The sequence below is a fragment of the Thunnus maccoyii genome, chromosome 5 (genome assembly GCF_910596095.1).
Source record: "Thunnus maccoyii chromosome 5, fThuMac1.1, whole genome shotgun sequence".
Taxonomy (NCBI): domain Eukaryota; kingdom Metazoa; phylum Chordata; class Actinopteri; order Scombriformes; family Scombridae; genus Thunnus; species Thunnus maccoyii.
This window is the reverse complement of record NC_056537.1, coordinates 75,191-92,658: the sequence shown is the minus strand read 5'-3', so window position 1 is coordinate 92,658 and position 17,468 is coordinate 75,191. Positions and strand designations below refer to the sequence as shown.

At 42.6% G+C, this 17,468-nt stretch overlaps 1 protein-coding gene across 2 annotated transcripts in view; it reads left to right on the top strand.

Annotated features, from left to right (window-relative positions):
- Positions 1-17,468, top strand: part of lamb4 (laminin, beta 4) — a 54,202-nt gene that overhangs the window by 453 nt on the left and 36,281 nt on the right. The window contains exons 2-3 of one of the 2 annotated variants that reach the window (XM_042411301.1): positions 9,985-10,061; positions 14,287-14,385. In XM_042411301.1, the coding sequence (XP_042267235.1) occupies positions 14,361-14,385 (25 nt within the window). In that variant the 5' untranslated portion in view covers positions 9,985-10,061; positions 14,287-14,360. Of the gene's footprint in view, positions 1-9,984; positions 10,062-14,084; positions 14,141-14,286; positions 14,386-17,468 lie in introns of those variants that run through there. The other variant, XM_042411302.1, reaches the window with a different exon arrangement.

Below are 17,468 nucleotides of genomic sequence, written 5' to 3'. Positions count from 1 at the left end.
TATGATTTCCACAACAATATGTTTTGATAACACAAATGTGGCAGAAGAGAAATGACCTTCATTGGCCTTTGTGAGCTTGAAATCTGAAGATGTACCAGAAAGAATTACTGAAACATCTTTAGGGAAAACTTCTTTATCTTTTTCCTGGGAGCGAGTGTAGATGCGCAGCATTCGTGGTTTAGTCTGCTCGTACAGCTGGTTCATTGTGCTTTAAAGCAGTATTGTCTTATGACTGAAATTACAAATATCAAACTTGAAGTCTTTCACTGGTCCTTTAGCAGAATGTCCATTTGGAATAAACAAGCCTTTTCCAGCAGCTCAGGTGCTGTGTTCCACCTCCATGTCTTGTTCAGACCTGGTGGGAATCACCCTTATCAAACTGGAGCTATCCCATTTTAACCCACCAGCTGTCTTTGGCTGCATGTCTATTGCCGACACCAGGGCCTGCTGTGTCACCGTTGGCAGGAGGTTTCCATGGTTGCCGTAGTCGGTCTCTTACTCTTTGCATGAAAGCGGACTGAACTGTCTTTACTTCTCCAGACTTTTTGTTTGTCACAGTTCTTTGTCGACAAAATGCTCTGAGTATAAGTTGATCCCCATGTTTTACGATATACTGTCCTAACTCCTCATTAGTCATAACATCTATGATGCTGATGTTGATCTGAGAAAAAAAAAAAACAGGGCAAATGTCAAAAATATTTGGAAAAAAAGATCAAACCAGCCAGGTAGAAAAAGCTACCAAATGAGATTAATGATGTATTGCTAACATTGTGTGGCTGAAGTTAACATTTATCTTCAGAAAATGCAATGAGTTAACAGCAGGATAATTTACCTCATCATCTTTTAGTTGGTTGATGATACTATCAGGTATATTTGACATTTTCAGGAAAATGAATATGAGCTTAATGTTCTTGCAGCTCTAACCCTAACCCTAGCCCTGAAAGAGCTTCTCATGTTCACAAATTGCCCATGTCCCCTTAGGGGCTCCAAAGTGTTCCAATAAGTGAGGTAGTTTTGTTTCTGTTGTGTTATAATTTGGTTGGCTCGAATAGTTCTGGTCTCAGACTGGTCCTGAGCTCATCTCTTGGCACTGCAGGGCTTTGTGGTGGTGGGAGTGAGGGTCACTTTCTTTTAAATGAAGCCATTTAATTGATCGCTTTTGGATTTTCAATTATGGTTATCATTATGGAAATGGGCCTAATTCAGCTCTGCAGGTGTTGGAAGTTGTTGTTCAGTTAACTAAACTCCAAGCATGCCTTAACGACATAAAGACCTGGATGACCTGCAATTTTCTGCTACTAAACTCAGATAAAACTGAAGTTATTGTGTTTGACCCTAAACACCTTAGAAACACATTATCTAATGATAAAGCTACTCTGGATGGCATTACCCTGGCCTCCAGCACCACCGTAAGGAATCTGGGAGTTATCTTTGATCAGGATATGTCCTTTAACTCCCACATAAATCAAATCTCAAGGACTGCCTTTTTTCACTTACGTAATATCACAAAAATCACATCCTGTCCCTAAAAGATGCAGAAAAACTAGTTCACACATTTGTTACTTCTAGGCTGGATTATTGCAATTCCTTATTATCAGGCTGCCCTAACAAGTCTCTAAGACTCTCCAGCTGGTCCAGAATGCAGCTGCACGTGTTCTGACTAAAACTAGAAAAAGAGACCACATTTCTCCCATTTTAGCTTCGCTGCATTGGCTTCCTGTAAAATCCAGAATATAATTTAAAATCCTTCTCCTAACTTACAAAGCCTTTAATGGTCAGGCACCATCATATCTTGAAGAGCTCATAGTACCGTATTATCCCACTAGAACACTGCGCTCCCAGTATGCAGCTTACTGGTGGTCCCTACAGTCTTTAAAAGTAGAATGGGAGGCAGAGCCTTCAGCTATCAGGCTCCTCTCCTGTGGAACCATCTTCCAGATTGGGTCCGGGGTGCAGACGGCCTCTCTATGTTTAAGAGTAGGCTTCAAACTTTCCTTTTTGATAAAGCTTATAGTTAGGGCCGACCAGGCTCGCCTTGGATCAGCCCTTAGTTATGCTGCTATAGGCCTAGACTGCTGGGGGACTTCCCATGATGCACTGAGCTCCTCTCTCCTCCTCCTCCTCTCCATCTGTATGCATTCATGTAACATCAATGCATGTCACTAACTTAATGATGATAATAATAATAATAATGATAATAATAATAATAACGACAACAATAATAATAGTCATATATCTATTATTGTTATTCTGCTTCTCTGTGTCTCCCTCTTTCTTTCTTTCTCAACCCAGCTGGTCAAAGCAGATGGCGTCCACCTAGAATCCAGTTCTGCTTGATGTTTCTTCCCGTTAAAGGGAGTTTTTCCTGCTGCTGCTCATGGAGGAATGTTGGGTCTCTGTAAATTAAAGAGTTTGGTCCAGACCTGCTCTATGTAAGAAGTGCCCTGAGATGACTTCTGTTGTGATTTGTGATTATATAAATAAAATTGAATTGAATTAATATTATTATATTTGTCACATTTTAAGAGGAAGTGCATCTTTGCCTCTTAAGGTAGTTTAATAATTTGGTCAACTCTGACTGGTGGTTGAAAGCAGTGCTGGTCTGAGGTTGAGCAGTATTGGGTGTTATTGATCAGTGCTGGTCTGGGGTTGAGCAGTATTGGGTGTTATTGATCAGTGCTGGTCTGAGGTTGAGCAGTATTGGGTGTTATTGATCAGTGCTGGTCTGAGGTTGAGCAGTATTGGGTGTTATTGATCAGTGCTGGTTTGAGGTTGAGCAGTATTGGGTGTTATTGATCAGTGCTGGTCTGGGGTTGAGCAGTATTGGGTGTTATTGATCAGTGCTGGTCTGAGGTTGAGCAGTATTGGGTGTTATTGATCAGTGCTGGTCTGGGGTTGAGCAGTATTGGGTGTTATTGATCAGTGCTGGTCTGAGGTTGAGCAGTATTGGGTGTTATTGATCAGTGCTGGTCTGAGGTTGAGCAGTATTGGGTGTTATTGATCAGTGCTGGTCTGGGGTTGAGCAGTATTGGGTGTTATTGATCAGTGCTGGTCTGGGGTTGAGCAGTATTGGGTGTTATTGATCAGTGCTGGTCTGGGGTTGAGCAGTATTGGGTGTTATTGATCAGTGCTGGTCTGGGGTTGAGCAGTATTGGGTGTTATTGATCAGTGCTGGTCTGGGGTTGAGCAGTATTGGGTGTTATTGATCAGTGCTGGTCTGGGGTTGAGCAGTATTGGGTGTTATTGATCAGTGCTGGTCTGGGGTTGAGCAGTATTGGGTGTTATTGATCAGTGCTGGTCTGGGGTTGAGCAGTATTGGGTGTTATTGATCAGTGCTGGTCTGGGGTTGAGCAGTATTGGGTGTTATTGATCAGTGCTGGTCTGGGGTTGAGCAGTATTGGGTGTTATTGATCAGTGCTGGTCTGAGGTTGAGCAGTATTGGGTGTTATTGATCAGTGCTGGTCTGGGGTTGAGCAGTATTGGGTGTTATTGATCAGTGCTGGTCTGGGGTTGAGCAGTATTGGGTGTTATTGATCAGTGCTGGTCTGGGGTTGAGCAGTATTGGGTGTTATTGATCAGTGCTGGTCTGGGGTTGAGCAGTATTGGGTGTTATTGATCAGTGCTGGTCTGGGGTTGAGCAGTATTGGGTGTTATTGATCAGTGCTGGTCTGGGGTTGAGCAGTATTGGGTGTTATTGATCAGTGCTGGTCTGGGGTTGAGCAGTATTGGGTGTTATTGATCAGTGCTGGTCTGGGGTTGAGCAGTATTGGGTGTTATTGATCAGTGCTGGTCTGGGGTTGAGCAGTATTGGGTGTTATTAATCACCAAGTCTCAGGACCAGCTGACAGAAAGGACTCTTTTGGGGCTTCAGTTCCTGGGTTTGTAGTGCCTGGAATCTCAGTGTGTCTTAGGGGCTCAATTTGAGATGTAACCAAAAAGTGTTCTTTTTTAATGTGAATAATCAATGTGTAACGGCCTAATTCTGCCCTGCATTCACTGGTTGGTGTTTTTCTCTGGATGTTTAATATGGGCCTACAACATTCTGCATGCAGGGTTTCTATGGGATGCTGGTCCCATCTAGTGTAGTCCTGATGACTGAATGGACCCCAAACTTCACTACCATAAAGGGCGATTGGTTGGATTATACTGTCAAATATTTTCATCTCTATTTTGTAAAATTTTCTTCAAATTGCATAAAATGCTCTACATGCTTTTTGTTTCACTGCCAGACCAAAGTTACCTGACGCACTGATTCTGAGAGCCAGGTAATCATATTATAGGCTGTGATCTAGATGCTGTTTCCTAGTTTCAATTGATATTTGATTTCCTAAGATTTGGGCTTCTTTTGGAAAATGATGATTTTAGACTTGTTAAAGTTAAAAGTTGATCATAACATAATTAAGTCAATGTATGTCTTAATGCTTGCGCTCTCTGTGAGACTGTGATTTTTATGTTTTTCTTTGTGTTTTTCATTGTGTTGTTTTGTGTGTCTTTCACTGCGTTTGAGTGAATCTGGTGGCGTCAGCTGCAAGCTCTGCTGGTAAGCATGACAGCAGGTGGAGGCTCTGGCTTGGAGATGTTAACTTGCCAGCACACCATTAAGCTGACTCTGGCGGTTAGATGTAGTGTGGAGGATTGTGGTCTGGCTGTTGGTGAGGTTGTCAGTGTCAAATATGCCTTCCGGATGAACAACACTGTGGTTTGTTTTTGGACAGCGTGGACAAAGTAAATCGTGTTGTTGAGACAGATGTGGTTATTCAAGACATCTTCACTCCGGTGTTCTCGTTGGTTAACCCCGCTAAAAAAGTCATCATTTCCAATGTTTCACCATTCATTAGAAATGAAGTGCTGGCGAAAGAGTTGTTCAGGCAACTCATGTCACCCATAAAACTGATTCCCCTGGGCTTTAAATCTCCCCATTTAAAACATGTCTTTTTGCAGACAGGCTTTCATGATTCTTAGTAGAAACGAGGATGAATTACACCTTACTTTCAAATTCAAAGTAGATTATTCTGATTACACTATACATGTAACAACAGATAATATGAAGTGTTTTGGTTGTCGTTTGAAGGGGCACCTCATTCGTTTCTGCCCGGAGAGGGTGGGGCCGTTGGGTCCGGCCCTGGGCGCAGAGCCGACTGGGCGGGGGTTCTGCCACCGGGGTCACTGGTCCGTGTTGCGTCCAGCAGTGCAGTGTTTCAAGATGGGGACAGACAACGTGACACAAGCGTAACTGGGGAAAATACATGGAGATGTATTTCACAAAGTGATTTGGAGACAGGGTCAAATGTCAAACAGGTAAATAAAAGTAAAAGTCTTAGAGAAACTTAGAGAGTGGATATTCTTTCACTAGGGTAAAAAAGTTTTGACAGGACACAAAGGGGATGAGACAAGTCAAGGAAGACAATTATTTTCCAGACCTACAACTTTTTCTGGACTCAGAGTTTACATGAAGAACATGGAGGAGTTTGGATGGCTTGTTTTTTCTGATCAAGAGATCTTCAGATGGAAAAAAATAGTTCTGAAGGTGAAAAATCAAATTCGCACTGATGAATAATGAGTTTGCAGTCTTCCTATTTTGTGTGTTTTTATCCCTGTTTTGTCCCATTTTGCACATGTGCACTTTAAATATCAGCACTTTAAATCTGAATGGCACTAGGGATATTACAAAGCCTCTGTTTTGCTTGATTCACATGTAAAATTTGAATGTTACCTTTGTCCAGGAAACTCATAGCACAGAAGAAAATGCTGCTGAATGGAGGAGAGAGTGGTACAAATGGTTTTTATCAACATTTATGCTCCAACTGCAGGCGCTGAAAAAGCTTTTATAATGTTTTAAGTGATGTAATTAAACAGTGTCATTTTGACAAGTTTCTGCTCCTTGGAGGTGATTTTAACTGAACGGAAAACTCAGAAATGGACAGGAACCATCCAGATTCACACTTGGCTTCTAAGAATATTATATTAAAGTTACTGGAAGCTCATGAGCTGAGTGATGGTGGGTCCTGGAGGGTCCTGGGTCCATACTCAACATTTTGTCCATAGCCAGGCTTGATAGATTTTATTGCTTTAAACATCAATTGAATGTTTTTAGGGGTTTGTTATTAAGTCCAGTTGGTGACCACTCCTTGGTTGTGCTCTGTTTTGTTCAAGCAGGTACAATCTGGCAGCGCCTATTGGCGTTTCAACACATAGCTTTTATTGGATGGAAATTTTAAAGATGTTTCTCTTTTTTTTTAGAAAAACTTTAGAGAAACAAAATCCTTCTACAGCTCTTTGCAGCAGTGTTGGGATACTGGGAAAAGCCAAATCCAGAAACTGTGTTTACGGTACACCTTTAATGTCTCCAAAAACATGGCCGGGTCTATAAGAGCTCTGGAGAGAGAAGTGATGGAGCTGCAGGCTTTTGCAGATCCCACAGAAGAAAAGAACGTATTGAGAACCTCAAAACTAAAAGGTCTGTCTTGGCTGACTTGCCTTGTCTTGGTACCTCTGCAAGGGGTTTCAGAATGTAGCTTTGATGGACGCTCCTTCTCACTTTGTCTTTAGACTGAGCAGAAAGATGGGCAGAGGAAGCAGATGTTGTTGCTACGTTCACATACTGGGCAGCTGCTGCAAGAGTCTGCTGACATCTGCAGGTTTGCAGTGAGTTTTTATGGTGACTTGTTCAGGTCGGACCACACCAAGTGTCTCAGTTCTTCTATGTAGATCTGCCAAAAGTCTTGGAGGAGGCCAAGGCAGAGCTGGAGAATGAGATATCTTCTGAAGAACTGTGTACTGCATTGCAGGGCACGTGGGGTGGAACATCTCTGGGCATTGATGGTCTGCCTGCCAACTTGTATAAGACCTTCTAGTTCGTGGTTGGTGGGGACCTCCTGATGGTCCTCAATGACGGTTTGAGGAAGTGCCTGCTGCCTCAAAGCTGCAGAAGAGCAGTCCTAACTCTCCTCCCTAAAAAAGGAGAGTTGCAGGATACCTAACCCTACCTGGCAGGTTGGATACAGACAACATAGCTTTAATTAGAGATGTTGTGGACCTCTCCAGTTCTTTGGGGTTAGATCTTGGGCTGATTTCCATAGATCAACAAAAGGCTTTTGACTGGGTTGAACATATGTGCCTGTGACAGACGCTCAGAGCTTTTGGTTTCAATCCAGGTCTGATAGCACAGATCCAGGCTTTGTTTGAGAGTGTACTTAAGATAAATGGTGGTTTAAGTGAGGAACCACAAGGGGTGTTCGGGTATTTCACTGGGTGTCCCCCAGGGGTCAGTCTTGGGTCCACTTCTGTTCACCATTTGCCTCCTCCCCCTAGGCACTCTTCTTCGTCACCATGGGGCCCATTTTTACTGTTATGCCGATGACACACAGGTCTACATCTCCTCCAAACCCACCACTGCCATCCCCCCCACTTCCCTCATCACCTGCCTTGACGACATCCGGAGCTGGATGAGCAGGAACTTCTTGAAGCTGAACGGCAATAAAACCGAGGCCCTGCTCATTGGCTCCAAATCCACCCTCACCAAATCCCAACTCACCCCAGCTCTGCCCATCATCATCGATGGATTCCCTGTACCGTTTTCCCCACAAGTCAAGAGCCTCAGTGTCATTCTGGACAGCACCCTTATTTGCATCCCATATTCAAAACATCACCCGGACTGCATTCTTCCACTGCTCAGCACCCAGGCTCTGGAACTCTCTCCCCCCACATATAAGACAGTCAGACTCCATCACCTCATTTAAGTCCCACCTCAAAACTCACCTGCTCAAACTGGCATACTCCCTATAACTGGACACTGTGCACCTCACCTGTTTTTATGCTGATGTTTTGTTTTAATTGATATTTTTTTGATTCTTTAATGCTTTTATTTCTTATAAGGTGACTATGGGTGACTTGAAAGGCGCCTCCAAATAAAACATATTATTATTATTGTTGTTGTTGTTATTATTATTATTATTATTATTATTATTATTATTATTATTAAGTGCTCCTTTTAAGGTGGGGAGGGGGGTTAGACAAGGTTGCCCCCTCTCAGGCATGTTGTACTCACTGGCCTTAGAGCCTTTTTTACACAAACTAAGAACACGACTCTCTGGTTTTAATCTCCCAGGTTGTAACTCTTTTGTACGCTTTCTGCCTATGCTGATGTCATAATGTTGGTCCAAAAACAGTGTCGTGACTCTTTAGTTGACAGTGTAGAAAATGTTGGTCTGATCTCCTCTTCAGAAATTAATTAGGAAAGAAGTGAAGCTCTGATGGTAGGTGATGGTTTAAAGCGCCTCAGCTTACCAGGGAGGAACCTGGAAAAAAGGAGGCATCAAATACCTCAGAGATCCACCACTGTCTCTAAGAACTGGGACAAAGTTTTAGAGAAAGCTGAAGGTAAACTTAAAAAATGGAAGTGGATTTTACCCAAGTTGTCTTTTAGAGGTCGTGTTCTGGTTATTATTAATCTGATTGCTTCTATGTTGTGGCACCGTTTGTACTGTGTTGATCCTCCAGCTAACCTTCTGTCAAACATCCAGAGGGTGATCGTGGACTTTTTCTGGGATCATTTCCACTGGATCCCATAGAGTGTCTTGTTCTTATCTAAAGACGACGGAGGACAAGGACTGATTCACCTGGCCAGTAGGGGTGCTGTTTTCCGCCTCCAGCACATTCAGAGACTGCTGACCAGCCCTGCTGGTCTGGTGTGGAGGCCTGTGGCTCGGGCGATCCTGGGCCAAGGTGGAGGTCAAGGACTGACTGAGAATTTGTTTTTAATGGATCTACAGAACCGCAGACTGAGTGGGCTTTCTGATTTTTATAAGGGGCTGTTCAGGGTGTGGGGCATGTTTAAGAAGCACAGGCCGCTGAGTGAAAGCTCATTGTACTGGATTTTAAAGGAACCTGTCGTCTATGGACTACGTTTTAAAACACTCTGTGGACTGGGAACCTCAATTATGGAGAGGTTTGTCTCCTCCGGAGTCGTCACACTGGGTCAGCTGGTGAGACTGGTGGACCTAAGCTAGAGATGGTTTCTGCTCTGGCTTCTCAGCTGGGAGTATTTTCAGAGAGACTCATAACCAACCAGCTCAGAGTGTGGAGAGACCAGCTCTCACAGACTGAACAGAACCTCCTGGTCTCATACTGCCAGGGCTCTGTTTTACCCACCGACTCTGATCCTTTTCCATCAATCACACTGACTCCTGATTTGACACACCATGGAGGTCTCACCTGGGTCTGGGTGCTGAGGTGAGGCCTCAATGGAGAGCACTTTATAAGCCATCGTTGACCAAAAAAGTGGGAGATTTTACACAATGTCCTGCCTGTAAATGCTTTCATTAGTGTTTCTGAGTCCTGTCCTTTATGTTCTCAGAGACAAACATTTGTCAGGTTAACTCCTCTGTTCCTGTTTTTAGAGAGGCTCTTCAGTGAGTTTGGAGAAATTTTCTCCAAACAGGTTTTCATCCTGGGTTACAAGTACTCATGGAAGGCTTGTGAAAAGTGCCAGTTCAACTTTCTGCTGGGCCAAGCTAAGATGGGTTTTTGATGCTGTCACCATACTGATCAAAATGATAAGCAGACTATCACAATTATTACAGGATGATGAATGACCTGGACTGTTTTGTGTCTGTGTGCTGCTATAAAAATGTTCTGTGCTCCATTGATGAAGAGGAGCTCTGTTTTGGACAAATGCTGGGCTGAATTTTGTGTTTTTGATGTTCTGTTGACTTGACTGTGTGAATAAAGGTTGTTGAAAATTCAAAATTCTCTCTCTCTCTCTCTCTCTTTCACTCCGTCGCTTGCTCTCTTTCTCTCTCTCTCTCTTTCGCTCCGTCGCTTGCTCTCTCTCTCTCTCTCTCTCTCTCTCTCTCTCTCTCTCTCTCTCTCTCTCTCTCTCTCTCTCTCTCTCTCTCTCTCTCGCTCGGTCGCTTGCTCTCTCTCTCGCTCGGTCGCTTGCTCTCTCTCTCTCTCTCTCTCTCTCTCTCTCTCATATTCACACAGCCTCAGGCTACATCTGTCTCAGGTGTGCTGTTACCTGCCCAGATGTGTTCAGTCTCTCAGTGTGGCTGCAGACACAGGTAGGCTCACATTTGCTCTCATTTTAACAAATAAATAACATGAAAGATTTTGTATAAATCACAAATTGACTATAGTGATGGTCATTCTGATGCTTGGACTGAATGAGGAGTATAACTGTGAATGAAGATGTCATGGCAACCGGTGATCTTCATGCATCCAGGTAGAAAGTGTTTCTACAGAGAAATCCAGTTCAGTGTTTGCAGGATTTATTTCAAGAAGCTGTGAGGCAAGAATTCATGCAGAAACATAACTCTGCAACAAAGAGAAAGCTCTGGAGCATTCATTCATTTTACCCACAGCTCCTACACTCAGTATGATCGGCTGTATACGGTGAAGCTGTCCATCTTCTCAGTTACATGGTGCCGGGTGTCACGGTGACACGGCAGGTTGAAGTCAGCAGTAAAAGCTCAATGATAATAACTACAAAACTAAAACCAAGTGAAAGTAAAGTACAGAAGTAAATGACTATTGTGAAACTATAAACTTTTTTAAATGTTTTTTTTTTGAATGAATGTCTGTAGAAGAAACAAGTCATCTTTGTTAATCACCAGTGATGATTAACAAGAAACATGACTAAAATAATAGCATTTCAACATTGGAAGAACATGTTTGATCACTGGTATATGTCTTGCTGCTTAGCTTGTTTTGTGTTCATTCAAAAATCAATAACATCACTTTTTAAATATAATATCTGATTATAAGATCATTGTTATGTCATTGTGAGCCAGTTTAAGTTTTATCAATGGATGGAAGTGTGATAGATCACCCTTTGTCAGAATATTGTATGAATGATGGCTAACTTTAACTCTTCAGTTGCACTGTCTTCACTAACGGCTCATTTTAATTTTGGCACATTTCTTCCAATTTATACATATATATACATATCAATCTGAACTGTTTGTAAGTCCAAAGCATGAAAACCTCATGTATGTCAGTGGCATCACTTTAAAACAAACACTGTTTCACTTGCTGTGTTTATCTCACAATAACATTAATGAAGATTTAAACACAGAAAAAACCAATGTGTCCCTTCTTGGATTTAAACTTACTTCAAACTATACTACTGTTATAATTAAAAACATGGTGATGTCATTATTTCATCATTCCTTCATAATCAAACTAGAGCCTGTTATCAGATTGATCAATAACTAAAGTATTAAGAACAGAAACAGACATTTTATGCCCTAACACCGTGTGAAAAAACAACCCAGTTTCCGATCCCAACTGACACTGGGTGAGAGGCGGAGAACAGCGTCAATCACTGGGCTGACAAATATAGACAGACAACCATTCACACGCACATTCATACCACAGGAAATTAAGAGTCACCGATCAACCTAACCTGCATGATTTTGGTCTCTGTGAGGAATCATGCAAACTCCACACAGCTGCTGTCACGTTTGAACCCAGAACCTTCTCGATATGAGGCGACAGGTCTAACCAGTGTATCACCGTAGCCCTGAGAATAATTTTTCACATCCTTGAAAAAGATACAAGAAACAATTCAGCACAATAAGCATCTGTCATCCGAGTTCAGTGATATATTATATATATAATATATTAAACCGTAAACCAGTCAGTCACTCCGTCAACGGTTCAGTTTGTCAGGATTAACTGAATCCCCAAAGGACTCCTCACTGGTTCTCTGCACAACTGTGGATGTAACAACACGATCACTGAGATAATACAGAAAAATCACCAGTACATGGCCTTCTCCAGCGTCAGCCTCCACACACACGTTTACTTTTGGAACAACTGAAGGTTTACAGCACTGAAGCTTTTGGCAGATCTGACGTAGCATGTTTAAATGAGGTGGGCGATCGCTGTACAACTTAAATGGACCGATAATAAACCACCTACAGTTTCAGGATGAGATATTTGAGATATGAATTTACACCTATGGGATACTTAATGTCTGTTTAAATTAGAACATTTCTGAAACTGGTGCTCCCCAGAGGCAGCATAAAAAACACAGCAATGAATTACAGCCACCAGTTTGATTCCCTGTATTATCTACTCAGCACAGTGACTGAGACTTTTACACATGCTGAACATTACAATTCATTTAAACTGGATTTGTTTGTGAAGTTTTTCTCTACTTTTCTGTATCTGTTGGTACCTCTCTGCTGCGATTTCTGTGCTCATGCAACGTTTTGTTTCCCTGGGGGAACAATAAAATTATCTTTAAAATAACAACATTGCACCCTTTGAAAAGATGTTTTCTCTCCATATTAGCTGCAATAACACATTCTCCCAGAAAATGACTTAAAGTAGAATGAGCCTGTTAATGGCCTTACAGAATTATATGCATTGTTTTACTCTAAAAGTGCAGTTTCTACTTGGATTATATGTAAAAACATACTGAAGTTCTGTAAATCCCCACAATTACTGCTGAGGCCCAAACATTCCTGTTAAAGTTCATCAGTCCCTTCAGGGTTCACGTCTATGCAGCATGTGGAACTTGAAGCAGCCCAGTTTACTATTGTATGAACACATATTCATCAAGGTCCAGGGTTTCAAATGCACAACAGTACAGGCGTGGCATAAATGCTCTGAGCATTTCTCAGCCAGCTGAGGTTCATGATCACTGAGGACCCAACCAGGGCCCCATTTCTCCAAAATATCTTAAGGCTAAGATGATCTTAGCCCATAGACAATGGGATTAACATCATCTCATTCTTAAGATGCTTTTAGAAAATGTGTTATTCTGGCATACAATCCTGGTCCAAGTCTTGATTGTGTTTGTTACTGTGTGGTACTTTGATTGAACACAAATGCACTAATGGAAATATAATATCAACTGAAAGAATAATGCTATTAAAACAGGGCCTAAAGATCAGGTCAAAATTCAGGAGCTTCATCGTTTCACTTTACATTGTGATTTTTTGCTGCATATTACCCAAAAGTAATAACTACCAATCAAATTGCCACAACGTAAATGTCACATACATTGATCCTACCTGCAGGGCCCTTGAGGGGCAAAGGGATCTGGGGGCCTGGGGGTCAGTCACCTACTGGTTTGGTATAATAATATTATGGCTCTGTGATCTCTGTTTGATGTGTTATGTTCTGTCACAGTGTGACCGTAATATAACTATTGGCCAGTAATTTAATTGAGTTGTTGATCAGTAATTGAATATGTTTATGTGAACAGTTTATCTGTCTGCTGTGAGTCTGCAGAAAGACAATAAATCAGACTGATCATCACCCTAACCCTAACCCAATCTTCTGTGTTTAAAATTTAATCCAAGTAGAAATGCTTCTTATATGTGTTCGCATGTAAAGTAGTTCGACTGTCAGCTGATAAAAACATTCAGCCAAAGGAAGTTAGTTTGTCTTTGAGTCGTGTTTGGATGTAAAACCTCAGTTTGTCTGCAGATAAATAATGTGGCTTCATGAAACTGTGAAGACATTCCTGTCATTCACAGCACACACACGCATGCATGCACACACACACAAACACACGCATGCACGCACACACACACACGCATGCACGCACACACACACACACACAAACACACGCATGCACGCACACACACACAAACACGCATGCACGCACACACACACAAACACACGCATGCACGCACACACACACAAACACACGCATGCACACACACACACACAAACACACACACACGCATGCACGCACACACACGCATGCATGCACACACACACACACACACACACAAACACACGCATGCACGCACACACACAAACACACGCATGCACGCACACAGATGATTGCAGTGGTGAGTGATGTTTATGTTTCTTGGGTTGTGTTTTCTTTCCTTGGTGAGGAGATAAAACTGAGGTTGTGGTGGGATTTGACCCCAGATCAGCCATGGCACTAGATTATATTACTGATTATCATGTAATCTTATTGTTCCAGCAACAGGAAACGAGATCAGTTACTTCCAGTAGTTCAGCCTCTCTGTAATAAAAAACAAGTGTTTTTTATTTAAATTGATTAACAGCTTTATTCATCATCTCCCAGAATCTAACATGCTAAATATAACACACAGGTTACAGATGTCACCGCGTAACAGCAAAATAAACACATACTGATCAGCGACTGAAGGTATGTGGATACATTCACATGTCATTTTAATTTCATAGAACGTGTCAAGTCAGGTTTTAAGATATTTCAACATGAAGTTCAGGATTTACAGCATGTGCATAATATTCCATCAAGACCAAACACGTAATTTAATTATTTTGTTTCAGTTGCTTCTTGTAAACCAAAGACGCAGCTGAAGTCCACCAGAGACGAGCAGGCAGCTGACATCTGCTAGCACAACATGATCTTCATCTTCTTCTTCATTGGTGAGTTCAGCTCCATGTTTCTGTCTCATCTCTCATTAGCAGGAAAGATGGACATGAACATAAAGAAACTGAAGTGTAGGACAATATCAGGTGTGTTGATACAGGTAGGACAGTATCAGGTGTTAATGCAGGTAGGACAGTATCAGGTGTGTCAATGCAGGTAGGATAGTATCAGGTGTTAATGCAGGTAGGATAGTATCAGGTGTCAATGCAGGTAGGATAGTATCAGGTGTTAATGCAGGTAGGACAGTATCAGGTGTGTTAATGCAGGTAGGACAGTATCAGGTGTTAATGCAGGTAGGACAGTATCAGGTGTTAATGCAGGTAGGACAGTATCAGGTGTGTTGATGCAGGTAGGACAGTATCAGGTGTGTTGATGCAGGTAGGACAGTATCAGGTGTGTTAATGCAGGTAGGAAAGTATCAGGTGTGTCAATGCAGGTAGGATAGTATCAGGTGTCAATGCAGGTAGGATAGTATCAGGTGTTAATGCAGGTAGGACAGTATCAGGTGTGTTAATGCAGGTAGGAAAGTATCAGGTGTGTCAATGCAGGTAGGATAGTATCAGGTGTCAATGCAGGTAGGATAGTATCAGGTGTCAATGCAGGTAGGATAGTATCAGGTGTTAATGCAGGTAGGACAGTATCAGGTGTGTTAATGCAGGTAGGACAGTATCAGGTGTTGATGCAGGTAGGACAGTATCAGGTGTGTTGATGCAGGTAGGACAGTATCAGGTGTGTTAATGCAGGTAGGACAGTATCAGGTGTGTTGATGCAGGTAGGACAGTATCAGGTGTGTTGATGCAGGTCAGACAGTATCAGGTGTGTTAATGCAAGTCAGACAGTATCAGGTGTGTTGATACAGGTAGGACAGTATCAGGTGTTAATGCAGGTAGGACAATATCAGGTGTTAATGCAGGTAGGACAGTATCAGGTGTTAATGCAGGTAGGACAATATCAGGTGTGTTGATGCAGGTAGGACAGTATCAGGTGTGTTAATGCAGGTAGGACAGTATCAGGTGTGTTGATGCAGGTAGGACAGTATCAGGTGTGTTGATGCAGGTCAGACAGTATCAGGTGTGTTAATGCAAGTCAGACAGTATCAGGTGTGTTGATACAGGTAGGACAGTATCAGGTGTTAATGCAGGTAGGACAATATCAGGTGTTAATGCAGGTAGGACAGTATCAGGTGTTAATGCAGGTAGGACAATATCAGGTGTTAATGCAGGTAGGACAGTATCAGGTGTGTTGATGCAGGTAGGACAGTATCAGGTGTGTTAATGCAGGTAGGAAAGTATCAGGTGTGTCAATGCAGGTAGGATAGTATCAGGTGTCAATGCAGGTAGGATAGTATCAGGTGTTAATGCAGGTAGGACAGTATCAGGTGTGTTAATGCAGGTAGGACAGTATCAGGTGTTGATGCAGGTAGGACAGTATCAGGTGTTGATGCAGGTAGGACAGTATCAGGTGTGTTGATGCAGGTAGGACAGTATCAGGTGTGTTAATGCAGGTAGGACAGTATCAGGTGTGTTGATGCAGGTAGGACAGTATCAGGTGTGTTGATGCAGGTCAGACAGTATCAGGTGTGTTAATGCAGGTCAGACAGTATCAGGTGTGTTGATGCAGGTAGGACAGTATCAGGTGTGTTAATGCAGGTAGGACAGTATCAGGTGTGTTAATGCAAGTCGGACAGTATCAGGTGTTAATGCAGGTAGGACAGTATCAGGTGTGTTAATGCAGGTAGGACAGTATCAGGTGTGTTAATGCAGGTAGGACAGTATCAGGTGTGTTAATGCAAGTCGGACAGTATCAGGTGTGTTAATGCAAGTCGGACAGTATCAGGTGTGTTAATGCAGGTACGACAGTATCAGGTGTGTTAATGCAGGTACGACAGTATCAGGTGTGTTAATGCAGGTCAGACAGTATCAGGTGTGTTAATGCAGGTAGGACAGTATCAGGTGTGTTAATGCAGGTAGGACAGTATCAGGTGTGTTAATGCAGGTAGGACAGTATCAGGTGTGTTGATGCAGGTAGGACAGTATCAGGTGTGTTGATGCAGGTAGGACAGTATCAGGTGTTAATGCAGGTAGGACAGTATCAGGTGTGTTGATGCAGGTAGGACAGTATCAGGTGTTGATGCAGGTAGGACAGTATCAGGTGTGTTAATGCAGGTAGGACAGTATCAGGTGTTAATGCAGGTAGGACAGTATCAGGTGTGTTAATGCAGGTAGGACAGTATCAGGTGTTAATGCAGGTAGGACAGTATCAGGTGTGTTGATGCAGGTAGGACAGTATCAGGTGTTGATGCAGGTAGGACAGTATCAGGTGTGTTAATGCAGGTAGGACAGTATCAGGTGTGTTAATGCAGGTACGACAGTATCAGGTGTGTTAATGCAGGTACGACAGTATCAGGTGTGTTAATGCAGGTCAGACAGTATCAGGTGTGTTAATGCAGGTAGGACAGTATCAGGTGTGTTAATGCAGGTACGACAGTATCAGGTGTGTTAATGCAGGTCAGACAGTATCAGGTGTGTTAATGCAGGTAGGACAGTATCAGGTGTGTTGATGCTGGTTGGACAGTATCAGGTGTGTTAATGCAGGTAGGACAGTATCAGGTGTGTTAATGCAGGTAGGACAGTATCAGGTGTGTTAATGCAGGTCAGACAGTATCAGGTGTGTTAATGCAGGTAGGACAGTATCAGGTGTGTTAATGCAGGTAGGACAGTATCAGGTGTGTTAATGCAGGTAGGACAGTATCAGGTGTGTTAATGCAGGTAGGACAGTATCAGGTGTGTTGATGCAGGTAGGACAGTATCAGGTGTGTTAATGCAGGTAGGACAGTATCAGGTGTGTTAATGCAGGTCAGACAGTATCAGGTGTGTTAATGCAGGTCAGACAGTATCAGGTGTGTTGATGCTGGTTGGACAGTATCAGGTGTTAATGCAGGTAGGACAGTATCAGGTGTGTTGATGCAGGTTGGACAGTATCAGGTGTGTTAATGCAGGTAGGACAGTATCAGGTGTGTTGATGCAGGTAGGACAGTATCAGGTGTGTTAATGCAGGTAGGACAGTATCAGGTGTGTTA